Source organism: Cupressus sempervirens, chromosome 9 (genome assembly GCF_028749045.1).
Source record: "Cupressus sempervirens isolate cs-2001-9-10 chromosome 9, ASM2874904v1, whole genome shotgun sequence".
NCBI classification, from domain to species: Eukaryota; Viridiplantae; Streptophyta; class Pinopsida; order Cupressales; family Cupressaceae; genus Cupressus; species Cupressus sempervirens.
The window spans coordinates 31412887-31433835 of record NC_143126.1 but is presented as its reverse complement, the minus strand read 5'-3'; the positions used below and the strand labels follow the sequence as shown (position 1 = coordinate 31433835).

General features: G+C 35.6%; 1 protein-coding gene across 2 annotated transcripts in view; it reads left to right on the top strand.

The window, feature by feature from the left end:
- The window catches only part of TRS120 (transport protein TRS120), a 129522-nt gene extending 119496 nt beyond the window's left edge, over nt 1–10026 (top strand). For both annotated transcript variants that reach the window (XM_089798904.1, XM_089798903.1), the window contains one exon: nt 9553–10026. In XM_089798904.1, the coding sequence (XP_089655030.1) occupies nt 9553–9773 (221 nt within the window). In that variant the 3' untranslated portion in view covers nt 9774–10026. The remainder of the gene's footprint in view (nt 1–9552) is intronic.
- Nucleotides 10027–20949: the final 10923 nt, after the last annotated feature.

Genomic DNA, 20949 nt, shown 5'->3' with positions numbered 1-20949 from the left:
CACCCAATGCATAACTACTCAAGGCATTGAATTTGTTGTGGCCAATGCAATGACCAATTGCTCCCAACAAAGGCTTGAAGAAATATTAAATGGAATTCTCTTTTTGTACCACTGGTTAGGATATGCCAACTTCACCACATGTTGTAATTCCTTATTCCACTTATTACCTCTAGTTAAAGTTGTGCATTGGGAGTGTTGGAAGAAACCAAAATCTGAAATTATGGCTTTTAACACAACCTATCCTTGTAATCATGATGCAATGAAAGAATAAGAGCCCTTTATAACTCCCTCTAACCTTGTAGAGTTCAAAACTAGGTCTTGGGTTGCCATTACTTTTGTCATCCTCTTTTTCTTTGCTTTCATCTACCCAAATGTAATGTTCCCTTTCTAGTACAGATGATAAGGTGTTCATTGTTTTCCTATTTATCCATGGTCCTATAGGCTAACCTGGACATTTAATGGATCCTGCGGACATCTAGCTTAGACAGTTTTTGTTGCAGGCAAATCCAAGGTGTTGCGTTGTTTTGGGATACTTACTATTTATAATAAGTTAGCTGCGCCAGGTTAGCGTCATCAGTAATGCATGAATATTACCCTAGTGGTGTAGGAGTACCTAATGGACCATGGACGTCCAATAAGCCATTGCGGCATGGATAATGTAATCAAAGTCATATGTCACTTAATTTGATGTATTAAGGCATAAAAAAGCCAATAAATGTAATAGGTGGAGTCAAAATGTCAATTTGGTGAAATATTGTCAAAGTTGTCCATAATGGTAAAAATATTAGGGGTGTTTGAAGTGTCTATAAAGGGGAATCAGGTGTTCTAAGCTATATAGGATGTAATGTGGCCAAAATAAAGCCTTTTGTGTTGATGGAATGGGTTTAAGCCTTAAGGTTTAAAAGTTAAAAGTCAACAAATTCGGCTAGTTAAGTTTGAATGGTAGTTTTGGTGGTTGGAGGGATTTTGGCTGAGTTTTTGAGGGTAATAGATTAAAAATGCATTGTACATGCCTATTAAAAGGCTAAGGAACTCATGAATACTGAGGGATGAATGTATTGAATCAATTTTGGCAATAAAACATATTCAGATTTTCCTGCTAAAATTGTTCATGTTTGTGAGTTATTTTGATTCATAGAGCTGTAGAGCTTCGTTTCATGTATTAGAAATCTATCTATATTGTTTTGGCATATGTTCTATACATGTTTTGATTGATTTGAAAGGTTAAACAATCTATTTTGTTACCCATTTGTTGACTGTCCTGAAAACAGCATATGGGAATTTGTAAAAGTTTTGAGAGTCTTAATGGATTAATACCTATTCTACTTTTTGTTTCTACCGTTCCTTTTAGAATGGGTCTTGGAAGATGTATATTAATGTTTACTAACATATTTTACTGTGGGACGGATCATTGAATGGATGTTTGATGCCCAAGGGTGAAGATTTGCTAGTGAAAAGGGTGCATAGATGGTGCTATGATGAAGGCCCGAGGGATGTCTTAACGAGGGTCACTTATTATGTTGGAAAGTGTTAAGATAGGATGAATACACGGTGCTAGAATCCCTGGTTGATTCTGGAAGTATTTGGAGAGTGAATTTTGAGGAAGCCCAAGGTTTTTAAGGCCTAAAAGTGAAGGTGCACGATTTGGGAGAACATGAGAGCATGGTAGCCATTAAAAACCAGATATTCCTTGGTTTTGGATCATAACTTAATGCTGTCCAATGGTTTGGGGTTTGGTCATACATAGTTTATATAGTTCCTTTGAAAATTTGTCCTATTTTGGGCTAATTTGGCCTAATTGGAGAGTTGCAAGTTACTGGTCCTGTGTGTTGATCCAAAGAAACAGTATTTGGTTTTGACGTATTTTGAATAACTTCCAAAAGGGTGGAAGTGTAATTAGTTTGTCAAAAGTGTTATGGGAAAAGTTGGTGAAGAATTGGAATTACCCGATTGATAGGGCTCCTAGGATTAGGCCTAGAAAGTGCCCCACTGCCTGTGTAAGGGATTGTGAATGAACCAGTCATATGGGTGAGTATAATTTATTGAAACAAGTTGAATAGGGCATGTTGAGGCCCTAAAATGTGACAGGACAAGTGATTGAAGTTGGGAACCTAGTTTGTGTACTTGGGTGGAGCCTTGTGAAGAAAAAGGGCTAGTAAATCTCATGGTTTGAAGCTATTGTTGAGCCAAGCAATTGGTTCATTGTTTCTTGTTGTTTGGGGATCCATTTGGCTCCTCATCACCTATCGATGGTAACTGTTACATATTGACTAGAGATATTAATAATCATTTGAGATTATTAATTAATTTATTAATAAAGTCAAGTTATAAACTTAAATAAAATATTTAACTTTATTGATAAGGGAGTTTAACATTAATGGTAAAGTTATTAAAATATTAAAAGCTCCCCTTTATTAGAGATACTTGGATACATAAATATTAAATAAGTATTTCTCTCTGTATTCCATGAGGACACGTACCTTGGATTTTTGGACCCACCGCCATCCCCAGTACAGTACTGGTCCTATTTTGGGCTAATTTGGCCCAATTTCAGAGTTGCAAGGTACTGGTCCTGTGTGTTGAATCAGTAATTAAAGAAACATACAAAGGATTAAAGAATCATCATTCATGGTATGTTTGAGATTCATGAAAACATAGACAGAACAAAAATAACATCCATGGCATTGTGTACATATACTTCACTTACCAGATCCAGAACAGGAACTTCATCACCGGAAACTCATAACTAATAAATGCAGCACTGAAGGTATATGTATTGCATTCTTTTTGTAAGCATATGGGTGATGGAATATTGCCCAGTATTAAAGAAGTATTGAAGGATTTAAGGTACACAATAAAAATATTGTAGCAAGAGAAATATCCCAGTCAGCTTATCATGAAGTAGTAGTGGAAAAACGTAATACAAGATACACATCATGCCATGTACAACAACCAGTTTTACACTATTAATATGGAATAAAATAAGAGGATGAAATCAGTGAGATACTCAACGATTAGTATGAACAATTCAATATACAAGCAGAGACATACACATGGAACCTGATAAATCTAAGGATGTGGCAATAAAAGTTAAGAAGTAATCAGCGAAAACAACAAAATCTCCCAAGTTTGATCAACAGCAATAAAAAGACCCAAGCTGTTGTGTGTATATGTCTATGCAGTGATAAAAGTCAAACCTGCCGTGTCAGCAAAGTAATAAGAATGTCAAGTAATTTATTGTGTATCTAATATTTCAAAAGTGCCATTTACGGAACCATTTAGAGCAAGAATTTTTTTGTGTTTCAAGTATAAGTTAATGATGGAGCATATTTATTATAATATTAATTGGGGATGCCATATACTACTGAAACAATATGCTGTTTATCATGATTTGTAAAAAATATAATTTACTAACTCTTAGTTAAGTTTATTTAAAAGAGACAGTGACTGGATTTGATGAGACAAAAGAAAATTCATTCGGTTCAAACCAACTTAGTTAAGGATTTGTAAGATTTGGTGACCGCTCAAAACAAAAGATAAAAGGAAAGGAACTCTAAGTCTAGATCGTGGTAAAACTAAAACAAAGGATTTTCTATATGTAAAAGGATTAAAAGAAAACTTACTAAGTGTAAGTCAGCTTTGTGATCAAGGGCATAATGTAACATTTCATCTTGAAGGTTGTGAAATCAAGAAGTATGGGCAAGTGATAGCTAATGGTAATAGAACAACAAACAACTGGTATATTCTACAAGAGATGAATAATGAGAAATGCTTCTTTTCTCAACAATATGAAAATTGGTTGTGGCACAAAAGATTGGGGCATTTAAACTTAGACAAATTGATCAAAATCAGTTGTAAAGGAGCAGTAAGAGATATACCAAACTTACCAAAACCTACAAATACCATTTGCAAACAATGTCAACTAGGGAAAGAAATAAGAAATACATTTAAAACAAAGGAGTATTCTACATCAAAGCCACTTGAACTTGTGCATTCAGATCTATGTGTACCAACCAGGACAAAAAGCCTACAAGGAGAAAGATATTTCATATTATTTATTGATGACTACTCTAGGATGACCTGGCTAGCCTTTCTAAAGGAGAAATCATAAGCACTTGAAAAATTCAAAGCCTTCAAAGAACTAGTTGAAAATGACATGGATACAAAAATAACATATCTTAGAATGGATAGAGGAGGAGAATTAATGTCCTTTGAATTTGATGTGTATTGTGAAAAGAATGGAATAAAAAAGACAAATTTCAGCACCTAGAACTCCTCAACAAAATGGAGTTGTTGAAAGAAAGAATAGAATGGTCCAGGAAATGACAAGGGCAATGCTAAGCAAGTCTATGATAGCTGATTCCTTTTGGAAAGAAGCAGCACATACAACAGTCTACATTTTGAATCATGCAAAAATAAGACTAAATCGTGATAAGACATCTTACAAACTATGGAAAGGAAGACCAAAAATAGTCAAGTATTCCAGAGTCTTTCGAAGCACATGCTATATAAGAAGGGATGAAGATGACTTGGGAAAATTTGAAGCAAGATAAGATGAAGGGATCTTTCTTGGATATTCATCATAGAGTAAAGCATATAGATGTTACAACAAAAGACTCCACAAGATTGTGGAAAGCGAAACTATAAGGATTGATGAAGGAAAACAATTTGAGAAGGTAAAAGAAAATGCTGAAATACCAAGTACATGCGAAGAAGAAGATCCAAAAGATGATGAAGAAGAAGAGCTAGAACAAGAAAGTGTAATGGACACCCCTGGATGTCCCAAAAAACTAAACCAAATTGCTGAAAGGAATTATGTCAAACAGTTTGCATTCAACTTCTTAAAACCCCTTATAACTCCGGAAATCAAACGTTTATTTGTTTGTTGTGTTTCATGCATGGAATTGGTATCATACAACATAAACAAGAAAGGAACTACAATAATATGCAAAGTGGAAATGAACTGCTGCTAATAAAATGTTATTTTCAGAATTCATAAACCAAATACATGGCAAATTTATCAACTCACTAATTACTTCAGCAATATTGTCATAATACTCCAGCCCATGCTTACGAACTTGCTGCTACAATACTTTGTCCTTCAATCAGTCCACTACCTTCGTAATACCATTCCCTCAAAGCGGCATAAGCGTCGGACAAGTAGTGAAGAAGATATGAGCAAAATACCAAATCTGCCTGTAGTCGGAAATGCAACTAAACTGCTTGATAATGAAGCCAAAAACAAAGAATTCCAAAGGCCAAACCCCAAGGGAATGACGTCTAGAATGTTACAAGAGAGGATAGACGTCCTCAAATGCCAAGAACTGAGCTGCAACTCACATACCAATTTCTTCTCATATTCAACCTGCCTAATGAAGCCACAGATGCTTCCTTTTATTCTATTCCCACGGGTCCGCTCAACTCATATGGGCAATGTGGGATAAAAGATGTGTAATATAAAACATATATTAAAATACCCCTTATGTCTCCCTTGGGTACACATTACCATAAAATAAATATTAAAGTAACACTTTAATATTTTATAATTAAATTAGACGTTACTTTAATAAAACTTCAGGCATTAAAATGTATTAGCAATCGAACTCCGAATAATGCGAGTGATAGCTCATCGGAAAGCTCTCACCGAGGAGTATCGAATCCAATCACCAAAATTGACCTGCACTGTGTCCTGCCGACTTACTAAAAATAGTAAGTATGCCTAAAACTGAGTAAATCAACTTCGTTTTGGCCCAAACTGGAAATGACTAGGCCAAAACACTCCAAGATCCCATTAAACCCTTCGTTAGCCCTCGGGACCATGTAGAACAAGGCTAACGCACACACACTTGGTCAACTGCTAAAATGGGGACATTACAGAAAGCTCCAAAACCCCTTTGAAAGCAAAAACTTCCTTGAAAACACCAAGAAAGACTATCAAAATTTGTCCAAAGAAATCATCCTAGAGACTTGGTAAATGGAGATCCAGAAAAGGAAGTCCAAGCAAGGAGACTTGCTAACAATACTGAGCATGTACACTTTTGTCTTTTATTAAAAAGACAACCAAAAACTTCAAAGAAGCAAGTGAAGATGAGCATTGGGTAAAAGCAATGGAGGAAGAATTAACCAAATCGAAAAGAATAATATTTGGGAAGTTGTTCCAAGACCAAAAGGTAAACATGTCATTGGAACCAAATGAGTGTTTTGAAATAAAATGAATGAAAATGAAGAGGTCACAAGGAACAAAGGAAGGCTTGTTTGTAAAGGCTATGCTCTAGTAGGAGTGGATTTTGAAGAGACATTTGCCCCAATTGCAAGATTAGAAGCATCCAGATGTTCTTAGCATTTGCAAGTCATAAAGCATTTAAGGTCCACCAGATGACTGTAAAATCAGCTTTCCTAAATGGAGACTTAGAAGAGGGAATGCATGTTGAATTACCAGAAGTATTTAAATTTTCAGAAAAAGAAGATCCAAGTGTGTAGACTAAGAAAAGAACTTTATGGGCTAATAAAAGCTCCAAGAGCATGGTACTCAAGATTGGATATGTATCTTCAAGATCAAGGTTTCAAACGAGGAATGGAAGATAGTAATTTATACATTAAATCTGTCAACTTTTGTTGGTAGTTGTATATGTGGACAATATAATTGTTGCTGGAGGTTGTGACAAAATGTGTAAAGAGTTTTCCATGAATATGCAACAAGAGTTTGAGATGTCCATGCTTGGAGAACTATCTTTCTTTCTTGGATTGCAAATTGAGCAAACAAGTGAGGGAATATTCATTTCTCAAGGCGAGTATATCAAAGAAATCTTGAAACGATTTGGAATGGAAATTCGTAATCCTGTCAGCACCCCTACAATTACAAGATGTAAGCTTAGTAAAGAAGATGAACCCCCCATGTGAATCTATCTCAATATAGATCTATGATCAGAAGTTTGTTATATCTAACAGGCACAAGACCTGATATCTTGGAAGCAGTTGTAGTGGTAGCCTGATTTCAAGCAATACCAAAAGAAACCCATGTCTAGCAGTTAAAAGAACATTCAAGTACCTAAAAGGTACTATGATCTTGGTTTATGGTATCCAAGAGGAATGACACTCATAGCTTATACAGATGCAGATTTGAAGGCAATATTGATGATAGGAGAATTACAAGTGGAGGTGCATTTTTCCTTGGTAACAGTCTAGTATCATGGTTAAGCAAGAAGCAAGGTTTAGTAACTCTATCTACCACAGAATCTGAGTACGTTGCAGCAGTGGCAAGTTGTACACAAAGTTCTTTGGATGAAGAAAACTCAAGGAGATATCAAGATAGAATTTGAGCATCCTATCTCCATATATTGTGACAATACAAGTGCAATCAGCATATCAAAGAATCCAGTCATGCACTCCAAAAAAAAAAACTTATTTCAATCAAATACCATTTCCTAAGAGAACAAGTACTTGAGAAGCAAGTCAAGTTGGAGTACATCGGTATGAAGAAGCAAATAACATATATCTTCACAAAACCCCTTCCAAAGAAAACTTTTGACTACCTAAAGGAGAAATTGGGAGTAGTGTCACTCTCATCCATTCACTAAAAGTATTATGAGAAGCACGAATTCAAGTAGAGCTAATCTCCAGTCCTAGAGACCTTTTGCCATTAATGACAAAGGGTTGAGATTGGAGAAAGGGGAAACAATGAACTAAGGAGGAGTCTTGCACTATCAAGATCACATATTTAAGAAGTTGCCATCAATGACAAAGGGGGAGATTGGTGAAAAGGTTGTCATTGATGTCATTGGTAATTGAAGATGTGCATCCACCGGTAATTAAAGAAAAATACAAAGGATTAAAGAAGTCATTCATGGTATATTTGAGCAGACTTGCAAGAGATTCATGAGAACATAGACTGAATAAAAATAACATCCATGGCATTGTTGATATATATTCACTTACCAGACCTTGAACAGGAACTTTATCAGTGGAGACTCATAACTAATAAATGCAGCACTGAAGATATATGCATGGCATTCCTTTTGTAAGCATATGGGTGATGGAGTATTGTCCAGTATTTAAGAAGCATTGAAGGATATACGTACACAATTACACAATAAAAATATAGTAGCAAGACAATTATTCCAGTCAGCATATCATGAAGTATTAGTGGAAGAACGTAATACTAGATACACATCATGCTACACAGCAACCAGTTTTGCATTGTTAATATGGAATAAAATAAGAGGATGAAATCAGTAAGATACTCAACAATTAATATGAACAATTCAATAAACAAGCAGACATATACATAGAACCCGATAAATCCAAGGATGTGGCAATAAAAATCAAGAAGAAAGTAATCAGCGAAAAAAATGACTTGAGCCACCGTGTGAAAGCAAAGTTGAATATATGCCTGTGCAGCGATAAAGTCAAACCTGCTGCGTCAGCAAAGTAATAAGAATGTTGAGTCATTTATTGTGTATCTTATATTTCAAACTGCTGTCTACACAATCATTCCGAACAAGGATTATTATAGCATGTTTCAAGTAAAGTTAATGATGGAGCATATTTATTATAATATTAATTGTGGATGCCATATACTACCAAAACAATATGATGTTTACCATGATTTGTATAAAGTATAATTTACAAAGTCTTAGTTAAGTTTATTTAAAAGAGGCGTGACTCATTGAAAGGTCACAATATCAGATATAAGTAAGAGATGGTTCATTGGGAAGAAGTAAGTCAGCAGTAGAGAAGTAAGAAGGAAAAACAATGTGCACACACACACACACACACACACATATATATTCAGCAAGGAAGATTTAAAAGGGAAAAATGATATATGATATAATCAGATATCTATATATTTGGAAGATATATAAGGAAGTGTGGGGAGTTAAGAGGAGTTCGTTGGCTCTGCTTTCAAAGCAAGAGGATTTGAAAAGTATCCATCATCCTTTGTATGAGCAACAAAGACAAAGGTAGAAGTTCAGTTATTCTAGAACAGTGGGAGTTTATGCTTCCAGTGGGTTGGTGCCTATGAAGAGGAGGGAATTGGTGCTTCCGTTGAGTTGGCACTAATAAAAAATAGAGGTTACAGCCTTCAGTAGGTTGGTGCCTACACATTTGTAAAAAGAATTCATATAAATAAAAGCAATATTTTCACTGGGGTTTTCTTCTGCATTGGGTTTCCATGTAAATCAGTGTATTATGTTCATTGTTGATTTTAGCATTTGAAGTCATTGTTTGGATAAAAGCTTCCCTTTCTCAGTATAATCTTGTGCTCTTCATCAAGGAACATCTGCTGAAATGAAAACTTCTTTAAGGATGCCCCTTGCATTACAGGGTCATCTTTGGGAGAGCCCCCTCGAGGGTGCCACCTAGGGGGATGGTGGGTGTTGGGGACACCACATTTACCTCTGGTTTTTCATTACATTTGGATAAGGACTAATATTTCTTTTTAATTAATGTCATTCATTTGTTAGAAAACAAGCACTTTTAAAGTTTTAAGATATTTTACTTACTGTTGGTTAATGGAAATGAATATCTGACATTGACAATTTCTTTCTGTAGGAATTTTGAGCGGAATTGAGGTCGAGGTACCTCCACTAGGAGAAGCAATTCATCCCTTTGCTGTGTGTTTTCTAGTACCTGGGGAGTATACACTTTTAGGAGCAGCAGTTATACATGAAGCCAATGAAATTTTGAGAGCCCGTGCAAAAACTAATTCAGCCGAGGAGCCCATTTTCTGCAGTGGTCCACCTTTCCGTGTACATGTTGTTGGTGTTCTATGATGACTGTTGAAATAAATAATTAATGCATGCAATGCTTTCTCAGAAATTTTCTTCTGGCTTTCAAATATAATAGGCTTGAATTCTTTGCACATAAATTTTCATTTGGTATATTTATTGTATTTGTTTTTTTGTGTTTTTGAAAGTAAACAGTAATAATCCTTAGGATCACTATTTGCACAGGTGCAAAAGATTCTATATTTGTTGAATCATTTATAACATTCATTGCTTAAGCACAGGTACAAATATGTAGCTATTTTGGTGCTTTCAGGGTTTGTGCCTCAGTTCGAATTTCTTCCTTTCAAAGCTGGTTTCAGCAGTCAATGATAGTGACTTTTTTGGAAATGAACAAATAGATATTTCCATGAGAAGTCTGGTGAAACATCCAAGGAATCTGCTTTATTGATGAGGTTTATGGTGATGGAGCAGCCACCTTTCCATAGTTTATCTATTTTCTGCAATATTAGCTTTGTTGTGATAGTAACCATGGCCCGTAGAAATCTACGAGTATAAACAGAAATGTAGAAACGGTTCTAGACAGATAAATAGACTAGGTTTTGGATAATTAACTTTTTATGATCTTTATAAGGAACAGGTTTTGGTCAGACCTTGCCAAATGTTCCGTAAAGTTAAAACATTATTATATTCGGAGCTTGGCTTATGATTGTTTGCATTTTGTATGCTTTATATACTCTGAGAATTTTAAAGATGGGTTCAAGTATTTAAACCGAGTCTGTGTTGTGTGGAGAGACAATCGTAGTTGAACTGCAACTGCTCTACTTGAGGACAAGATGCCCCAAAGCCAAAATTCATTTGACCCATTTATAGTTGACAATCTTATCAATCTGTCACAATTCTGAATATTTGATGCTTGTATGCTGGTTTTTAATTTTAAAAGAGCCCCACTGCTGATCTTGGAGAGAAAATTGCTTATGTTGAAAAGGTCGGAAGTGGTTTTTAAAATATGAGCATAACCATGAATATTCCTAGTATTCTTTACAATCAAGACATGGTACACTATCTCTCTTAGGAAGGGAGCCACCCAATTTTTGGCAGGGCTCATTAAAGTGGCCCAAATAATGGTGCATAATTTTGATTCTTAACTTTTGTTAAAGGTTTTCATGATCAGAATTTGCATAAAACATAATCATGAAAATAGGTTTTACATAATTAGCAAAATAAAAATCTCACTTGAGTTAATAACTAATGTCAGCCTTTGCCACATAAAACATCCATAAGATAGGAGAATATGTGAACTCTTTGGTGGATCCAACCAGAGAAGAAGTTGAAGATAGAGAAATTAAGGAACTGGCTATTGTCCCATATAAAGGGAGGCAGGAAGAGCTTAAGGTGTGTGTCTAGGGTCACAAAAAAGGAGGAAGTTGAAAGAAAAGAAAACCAAGGTAGGGAATGAACTAATAAATCAAGCTGTTGTTTTCACCAAAAATATAGACTTTGCAACCAAGAGGTAAAGGGGCAGACCAATTGGCTCAACCTCTATTAAGAGAGAGCATAAACACCCCAGATTGCAACTTCCTAGCTTATATAAGATCTTTAAAGCTTTCATGGATACTAATCCCTGAAGTTTCATTTTTTTTGTAAAGAGGTTATTGATGAACAAAGACAAAGATATTCTCCTTCTACAAGAAACTAGACATGTTGGTTTCAACTTTGATATTAATATGAAGTGCATTTGGAAAGATGCCAAGTACTACTCTACTAGTCATCGAAGGGGTAAGGGAGGGGATGATATTCTTGTATGGCCCAAATGGAGTATAGTTGTGTAAAGATGAGGATGCTCTGCTTGTCAAACACCAATTTCGATTACTATTAATCTTGATGGTGAAGTTGGGATATTGACATTATCATATTTCTACAATCCATATGTTGAAGCAATTTTTTTTTCTAGATTTGATTACGTGTGTTTAATTAGCACCACCTTTTCAGATAACACAATGTGATCCATCATGATGATGAGAGAGTGAAGGATTTTTGAAACAACAAAAGATGATGATGATGGATCGTAGAGTGTGATCCGAAATGTTCATGCTAAATAAACACACAATCAAATTCAGTAAAAAAGAAATTGCTTCAAGTTGGGATATGCTTAGTCTATGCGGCTAATGATTACAAAGAGAGGATTAATTTGTAGAACTAGATGTTCTAGATAGTTGACATATTGTGGGTCCTTGGCGGGGACTTCAATATGGTGGAAAGAGTTAAAGATAAAACAAGAAGGTCCAATTTTGAGTGGAAAGGTAGTGAAAAGTTTTGTCAGTTTAGAATGCCAAGAAAACATAGATTATTCAACTCTTTGAAAAGAAACATATCTACTCAGAGGCATATGGTGCACTCGGTCTAATTTTTAACGAGGTGGTAAGAGGATTTTCAACAACTTGGACATATTCTATGTTAAAAAATACATCTTTGGTTTTAGAAAAGAAAACATCGAATTAGAAATTGAAATTATTTGATCATCAACCCATTATTGGGAGAACGCTACTAGACAAACATATAAGCAACGTAGGAAATACCACCTTGGTGTTGGTAAGATGGCCAATGCTCCCCTTGAGATTCGTGACAAAGGACTAACTGCCTCTTGTTGATTCTATAGTCTAGTGATTGTATTGGGCATCAATAGGTCAATATTTTGGTGTAATGACAATTGCACTTGTAACAAGTGGTATTAGAAGTTGTGATATAGACATTATTAGATTTCTACAATCCATATGTTGAAGCAAACTCTTTTTTTAGGTTCGATTATGTGTGTTTATTTAGCATCAACATTTCAAATCACACTTTGTGATCCATCATGATGATGATAGAGTGAAGTATTTTTCAAACAACAAAAGATGTTGATGATGAATCAGAGGGTATGATCTAAAATGTTGGTGCTAAATAAACACACAATCGAATCTAGAAAAAGAATTTGCTTCAAGTTGAGATATGCTTAGTCTATGCAGTGAAGTCTTCCTTTTCAACAAGTGAGTATTTGAGCTTGTGCTTCTTTAAAGGAGTACTCATGAATGCGCTCGGTGCTTCTTCTCTAGTGTCATTCTTTTGAGTTAGGATACTAGACATAGTGTGGTTTGAAGGATAAGAGTAAGTAATGAAATCCTTCCTGAAATTGGGGCCGATTAAGGTTGGAGCATGTGCTATAGCAGTTGTAATGTCATTGAAAGCTTTCTTCCCTTCTTCATCCCATTTGAACAATCACTTCTTTCTCTTCATCTATAATGTGTTTGGTTATTTAAAAAAATTCTAGAATGAATGCTCTCAAAAAATTGATCTCACTGAAAAAAGACTTCACTTTGCTTCTTCTTGGGGGAAAGATAAGTTGTTGGATGACTTTCACTCTCTTTGGATCTATTTTGATCCCTTCTTCTAGACTCAACAAGTGAGTATTTAAGCTCGTGCTTCTTTAAAGGAGTACTCATGAATTTGTTGAGTGCTTCTTCTCTAGTGTCATTCTTCTGAGTTAGTATACTAGATATAGTGTGGTTTGAAGCATAAGAGTAAGTAATGAAATCCTTCTTGAAATTGGGGCTGATTAAGGTTGGAGCATGTGCTATAGCAGTTTTATTGTCATTGAAAGTTTTCTTCCCTTCATCCCATTTGAACAGTCACTTCTTGCTCATCATCTCTATAATGTGTGTAGTTATATTTGAAAATTCTAGAATGAATGCTCTCAAAAAAATGATCTCACAGAAAAAAGACATCACTTTTCTTTTTCTTGGGGGAAAGATAAGTTGTTGGATGACTTTCACTCTCTTTGGATATGTTTTGATCCCTTATTTTGAGACTACGCAACCTAAGAGTTTCCCTTCCTCGATAAAAAAATTAATTTCTCGGGGTTTAGAGATATGTTTTGATCTCTGTATCTTTGTAATGCCACCTTTAAGTCTCTTAAGTGATGCTTCCTCCTTTTAGAGAAGACTTCCAAGTCATCCAAACATACCACGATGATCCTATTCCTTGGATCTTTGAAGGAAGAGTTCATGGTTCTTTGAAAAGTGGTACAAGCATTGATTAATCCGAATGGCATCCTACTGTACTCAAAGGTTCCCCAAGGTGGTATTAAGGTGACTTTATGCTAGTCTTCTTTTGACATGCTTATGTAGCCTTATTCAAAATTTGGAAGTCAACACAAATCCTTATCCCCCCATTCTTCTTCCTTACGGGTACAATGTTTGTTATCCAAGTTGAGTGGTGGATAGGATACATGATTCTTGCTTTCAACATCTTATTGACCTCCCTTAGGATGGCTTTTGACACTTTAGGGTTATAGTTCTTGCGCTTTTGTTTGAAAGGTGCGATGTCTGCTTTGAAAGGGATATGGTGTTAGAATTGAGCCTTTTTGAACTTTTTCAAATCATCATAACTCTAGGTGAACACATCCTTATAATTCACCAACAACTCCCTTAACTTTCTTTTTCCCAAGGGGAACATGAGCTACCAACTGGAATCCACCTAGGTTTTGTTTCACTCCCAACATTAATTTTATCATATTCTTTCGATGCCTTAGAATGTGAAATTTTCTCTTTTGCCAAACTATCAATTCTTCTAGAGAACAAATATTCTAGTGAAACAAAGCCTTTAGGAATCTTATTCCCCCTTAATTGAATCACCTCTATATCTGCTATAGAATTGGGATAAAATTCTATACATTTATTGTTTGAACCTTCAGACTATAGGGTGGAGAAACCTTGAGCATGATCCACGAGCATTTTGCATATAAGGGCAATCTTGCATCACCCAAAAATATTTCTATTTCTAGTTTTCTAGTTTTTGTGTTTTCAATAAGGGTCATTTTTGTATAGGGTTGTTATTTGTGGGAGCTTGCTATTTTTAGTAAGTTGGTATTATGTACTTAGATTGTTCTAATCTCATATGTGGAGGTTCATCTTAGACATATGAGCCTGCCAGTTGAGTTTTATTGTCATATCATATGTATTGGTGTAGTTATTATACATTTTTTGTATGAATTTTGGCTATCCAAACTTTAGGTGCAGTGATGAAGGCATAAATAGCTTTGAAACTAGGTGAAACCTCGATTGATGGACACTTGCATGATTGAAAATTGTAGATCGTTGGCCGAGGATTCCAAAATGGGGTTATAATAGCTCATCGAGTCAACAATTTATTAGTTATGGTCTTCAAAAGTGGACCCTTTTGAAAATGTAATTTTTAATTTGGCTTGAGTTGATGTTATGTAATAAAGTGTAATGAAATGATATAATATGAGGTTTATCTGCCTCAAGGGTTAGGGCTTATTGTCTAGAACCTTCTTGTGCGGTTAAAACTGCCTATATAAGGATGACCTATAGGTTGTTTAGGGCAGTTATGGGCGATAGTCACAACTTTGTCTTGCAGGTTGTTGTAAGGAAGGCGCCCATGTGGGTTTGCATATTGTAATACTGTAATTTTGTATTTGTGGCAATAATAAGAAGCCCATATTTTGTTCACTCAATTTGAGTTCTCTGTTCTTGTTTGTTGCAGTATTAAGGGGAGCACCCTTCATCAAGTGGTATCAAAGCGAGAGTTCCTGAGTGTGTAAACATATCGTTGATTAGGGGGCAGTTTGCACTATGGCTGTGGTTTGGGCTGTTTGTGTGGACATAGTGCCAATTGTGAGGCAATTTGTACTAGGTTATCAACGGAAGTGCGAAAATGCCTCCATGAAGAGAGCGTCGTGGAAGAGTCACATGTGTTACGTTTGAGAGATTTAGAGCCCTCCAGAGACAAATAACATTGAAGAACAAATGCACAGAGGAATAAATCTTGCTAAAAGAGATGAAAGTGAGGTTGAAGAAGAAGAAAGAAATGTTGAAGAAGAGGTTGTTTTGAACTCGGAAGAAGAGAGGTTTTTTAGGGCCATTTCCAAGATTGGAAAAAGACCTAAGTTTGAGGTTCCCACATTTTTGAGAATCTTAACTTAGAGGAATTGATCAATTGGATCAATGAATTGGAGGAATACTTTGAGTATGAAGATATTGAAGATTCAGATAGGGTCAAATTTGCAAAGGCCAACAGAAAGGTCATGTGGAGATCTGGTGGTAGTAGATTTAGTTAAAGTGAAATAGAAGAAGGAAGGACAAAATCACAAGATAGGACCAGATGATAACCAAATTGAAGTGATAATTCATTATCGTGGATTATGAACCTAATCTATTGAAGTAAATGCAAGGGTTGAAGCAAGCGGGAAGATTTGTTCAAGAGTATATTGAGTTCTATTAGGTTCTCATTAGAACAAGCCATGTAGACGTTGACAAGGATAAAGTTTCCCTTTACCTTAATGGGTTAAGCCCAAGTATTCAAGAGGAATTGAGTTTGGGCCCAATGAATAGTATTGAAGAAGCATACTAGTTTTCCCTAAGAGATGAGGAAAAACTGAACAAGAAGTTTGATAATAAAAATAGTGGAAGAGGTCGCGGTGGAAGATCTTATGGAGGTCGAAATGATGGAACAAGGATGAGGCCAGCTGTAGCAACCAGAGGGGGAAACAATTCCAATCGTTTCCATGATTAGAACAATAGAGATCAGAGAGGAAGAGGAAGAGGGCAAGGATCTAGAAGAGGAGCTTTTTGTGGAAAATGTTTTCATTGCATAAATGAAGGGCATAGAGCATTTGAATGTTCCTAGCACCAAGGAAGGAGCAATAGAAGAACAAAATACCGAGCTAGAGTTGCACATGTTGATGAAGATGCCAAATCATTGCATTCTGAAGGTGCTAAAAGAGCATAAGTCCTAGTTAACAGAAGAGCCACATTGAGTGGTGAGAATGAACTTGATCAAAGGAGGAGCTTGTTTCGCAACAGGGGCAAATATGAAGATAAGTGTTGTGATGTGATGATTGATGGTGGAAGCATTGCCAATTTGGTGTTAGAAAAGATGGTTATGAAGTTAAATCTAAAGAGGCAAAAACACCCATTGCCATACTATATTGCATGAGTGTAGGATGGCCACAAGGTCATGGTCAATGAGCAATGCTTAGTGAAGTTCCAATTGTTCCTGTCATATGTTGCTAGGTAGGCCGTGGCATTTTGATAGACATGTTGTACATAATGGGCGTGCAAATACCTACACTTTGACAAAAGATGGAGTGAAACATAAGTTGAAGCCATTGAAGCAGAAATAAGAGAATGTCTGTAGTGCAACCAGAATACGTTTTGTTGATGGAAATGAGTTTCTCAAGGGTATTGAGCTGTCATTTTGCACAATATTGAACGACAGGAATCCTTTCGAATTCCTCTTTTGAAAAGATGATAAAAAACCAACTCCAAGGTTTTAGACTGTCTTTCAACCTATTGGAATCCACTCAATTGAAGATAAATGTGTATGTTCACGAGGAAGCCTTTGTTGGTTCGAACCAATGTCAAATGAATCCATTGTTGTTTGAAAAGTGTAACAAAAAAAGAGATATTTTTGTATTTTTTGTTTTATGACGAATGTAGTCTACCAATGCAACTATATGAATTCCTATTTTAACCAAGTGTTAGAAAAGAAAATAAAAAAGATAAGGTAATGAGAGTTTAAAGGAAATAACTTTAAAGGGAAATTCCTAACGGACATAGACCATGGTAACATGTTTGTAAATTAAATTATCAAAAGGGATTGGGTAGGAAACTAATGAAATTAGGAGCAATGCTTTCTCAAATTTACTGATGCAATTGTTGATGAGAACTCAATATAAAGCGAAAGATGTTACATGTTTCATCAAATCATAAGGCCACATAAAGTGCGCTCATGTGAGACAAGATGCTATGCAAGAACAAAGATGATCCTTTCTCCAATTTGTTATGTCAACAAAATTCGTTAACATGAGGCAAACACTAGAACTAAAAGGTCGCACAATCATAACAACACAATAAAACCATTGGCTTTATTATTATTCATGAACATGCATTCACAAAAATAACACACTTTGGCAAGAATAACTACACTAAGAATGAGAGCACCAATAACATATATTATTGCATCAAAATAATGGCTTGGAGTACACATTACATCCATGTATTTATAAGAAATCATCTCCTCCTTTTGTGTTAGGAGTGAGAGCTCTTGAAATACAACTTATGTTAAAATATAATAAAACAAATCTAATTATATACAAACTAACTCTCTAAATGGTGCTAAGTGGGTCTTCACCCTTGTTTATCTTTATTAATGGGTGCATGAGCCTTTACATGACACAAAATAATAAAAGAATGAGAAAATAAGAAGAATGCAGTTGTAAGATGATCTAGGACTCTCTGAAAGCTCTAAAAATGGAAGATCAACCTTCTCTAGGCATTTCAGGGAGTTGAATTGTCGTAAAATGCATTTTTGGTGCATGAAATGCTCTAAATTAGGAATTGACAGTTAACTGTCGGTGCACTGCTTCTTACTCAAAACTGTTGGTGCACCTCTGTGAAAAGTGCACTTGTGCACCTTGGTGACAGGTTCCAAAAATTTCAAAGTGCCAAAATTGAATTTCTTGCATCTGGTTTTTTTCCCTCTTTACACCAAAACAATGTCTGGATGTTTATTCTTGAACTTCTTTATGATCTCGGCTACTAGGCTAGCTTTCAGTAGATCCAAAGCCTCAAATTTATTCTTTACCACTTGCAGGTAATTACTCACTTCCATATGGGTCTCAACAAAATCCTCAAGCTTGGTGTTCAGTTCTAACAATGCTTCTTCAGTTTTGAAGGCTTGTTTGATGTCATCTTTTGATGAAGCTTTTTCAAATGTTTCTCAAAATTGTTCGTATAAGGAAGCTTGCAATAAAGAATATAACCGTTTCCACATAACCCATAATATATCTAAAATAAATATGCAATTGAAATCCATGTGTAAGAGAATAGACAACATACCCATAAAAATGTGACACAAGATATACTCTGGAAAACCCTCATTGAGGGAAAAATCCAGCCTCCAAAAGCATCCATCACCATGCATTATTCAGCAAAAACACCATTGCAATACAACCATGGCAACCTTCAAAGCCATAGCCACAACCAACCAATCCATGTGAACAAAAACAAATCCACACATCCTATGTCATGCTTCCAATCTTCACAAATGTTCCCTTGGCTAACCCATCAAGCTTTGTCCGACTTGACTCTTGTCTTTTTGCCTTCTTTCTTCTAACACCAACAACTACCCTTGTGGCTACTTATATAGTAGCAAGTTTCACAAAACCACCAAGTAGTATTACATAAACCATGTGCTATCTAACCCATTGACCCCACATTTAATATTGAAAATTTAGTTCTTTTTCTCAATATTAAATAATTATATGAAATATTATCACAATGTTACAATACAACTCATCAAGTATATCCCATGAGAATGTTTACATGTTGCACGCCCATCTAGGTGCAAAATTAAATAATAAAATAAAATTATACAATATAACAATATTATGCAATGTGTGCAACACCCATTGTCTCAACAATCCCCCACTTGTTGTATACATTGCATAGGGTCAATCTTTAGTCACATAAATGAACAAGGAAACAATCACTCCTAGCACATCCACCATCATTGATCAAAGTACACGAAGTGCTCCATCTTGGTACCCGCAACAAAATCAAAGTATCCAGCCTCTCAAATATGAACGAGGCCACCTCCTATTATGCCACTAGCACTGGACATACATAGAAGTCATCCAAAGAGAAAGCCACCCAACCTGTCGCATTAGAAGATCATAAAATCTTGTATCAATTGAAATGTCAAGCACAAAAATTTGATCCAAAGGTAATCACATGTATCTGTAGTTGTTAAAATATCCATAGCTGAAATAACACCCACAACAAGTGCCAAACACATCCAACTATCGATACCTCCAAAGGTATACCAAATGAATCTCACATCATCAACATATCCAATTTGTAACTTATAATCACAAGCCTCAAGAGCAATACCTGCCTCATATATACCAAGCTGCAAAAGAGATGTCAAATATATAACCAATACACTCACAACATCTCAAAAAAGTGAATCCATGTAGTCTTAAAGACATCCGCAACACAAACCAATAACTTGCAAGAACAACTCTCATAACAAGTCTCCAACAGTCTCCCAAACTCTCCATAACCAACAAAAGAAAGAGATAAAGGAATAACCATGTCATCTCTCACATGACATACATGAACACAAACCAATGATTATAATATCTAACCAATCTCAAATGCAATGTAAGTGAAACCGAACATCTAGGAAGATAACCAAGACCAAAGAGAAACCATGCAAATCATAACCTGTATCATGTCCTTCTACACACACCTCTAGATGTAAACTGTGCAAGTATGATCTTCTCCATAAAATCCCAACAAGAAGTCACAACAACACCAAAATTATACCATATGATTAATCATGGATGTAAGCCTCTCATAAAAAGATCAAACTCATAAACCATTCATAATCCAAGGAATATGCCTAATATAAAACCATCTACCGAACTCAACCAACATAACAACATATGCAAATGGAGATAACCAATGCTAAACCATCTCTCAACTGAACCCTCAAAAAATAACTCATGTACCATAGCTCAAGATCCATATCCATGAAAGATAAACATAAACATAATGCACTTGAGAGAAACAATGAGCTATATCTCTCAAGTAGCAAACCGCCGAGTAGACCAAGAGGGGGGAATGAGAATACTCATCAAGATATCCAAGTCTCCAACCAAGACTCATCTAAGAACAATCTCCTCTCAAGTCCATATCAGGTGAATACCCCTTAGACTCTCGTGCTGAAACCAAATAATTATCCCAACAAATAATTCTCTAATCCAAGAAAAATCAACATCACCATTGCCTTTAAGTATCAATGAGCACCTGTAAACAATCAATCCATGCCAACTCCAAATGCAATATCACAATATATTATGAAGTATCCAACTTATGATCAATGTACTCAATACCAAGAAATTAAACCAAGATCATTGTCAAAGTTCCAACCATGGCATGAGGAACATAAACATGACAACACGATCTAAACCATCTCAACCAAAGAGACAACATGTTCCATATGAACATATTATAACATGTCAAAACTCTAAACGCATATAAAGAGTATACCATAGACATAGAAAATTAAACCATTCTAACACTTAGGATAACATGTCAAATGAAAGCATAAACTACACCTTTACCAAGAACCTTACGAGTCCTCAAAATACAATCAT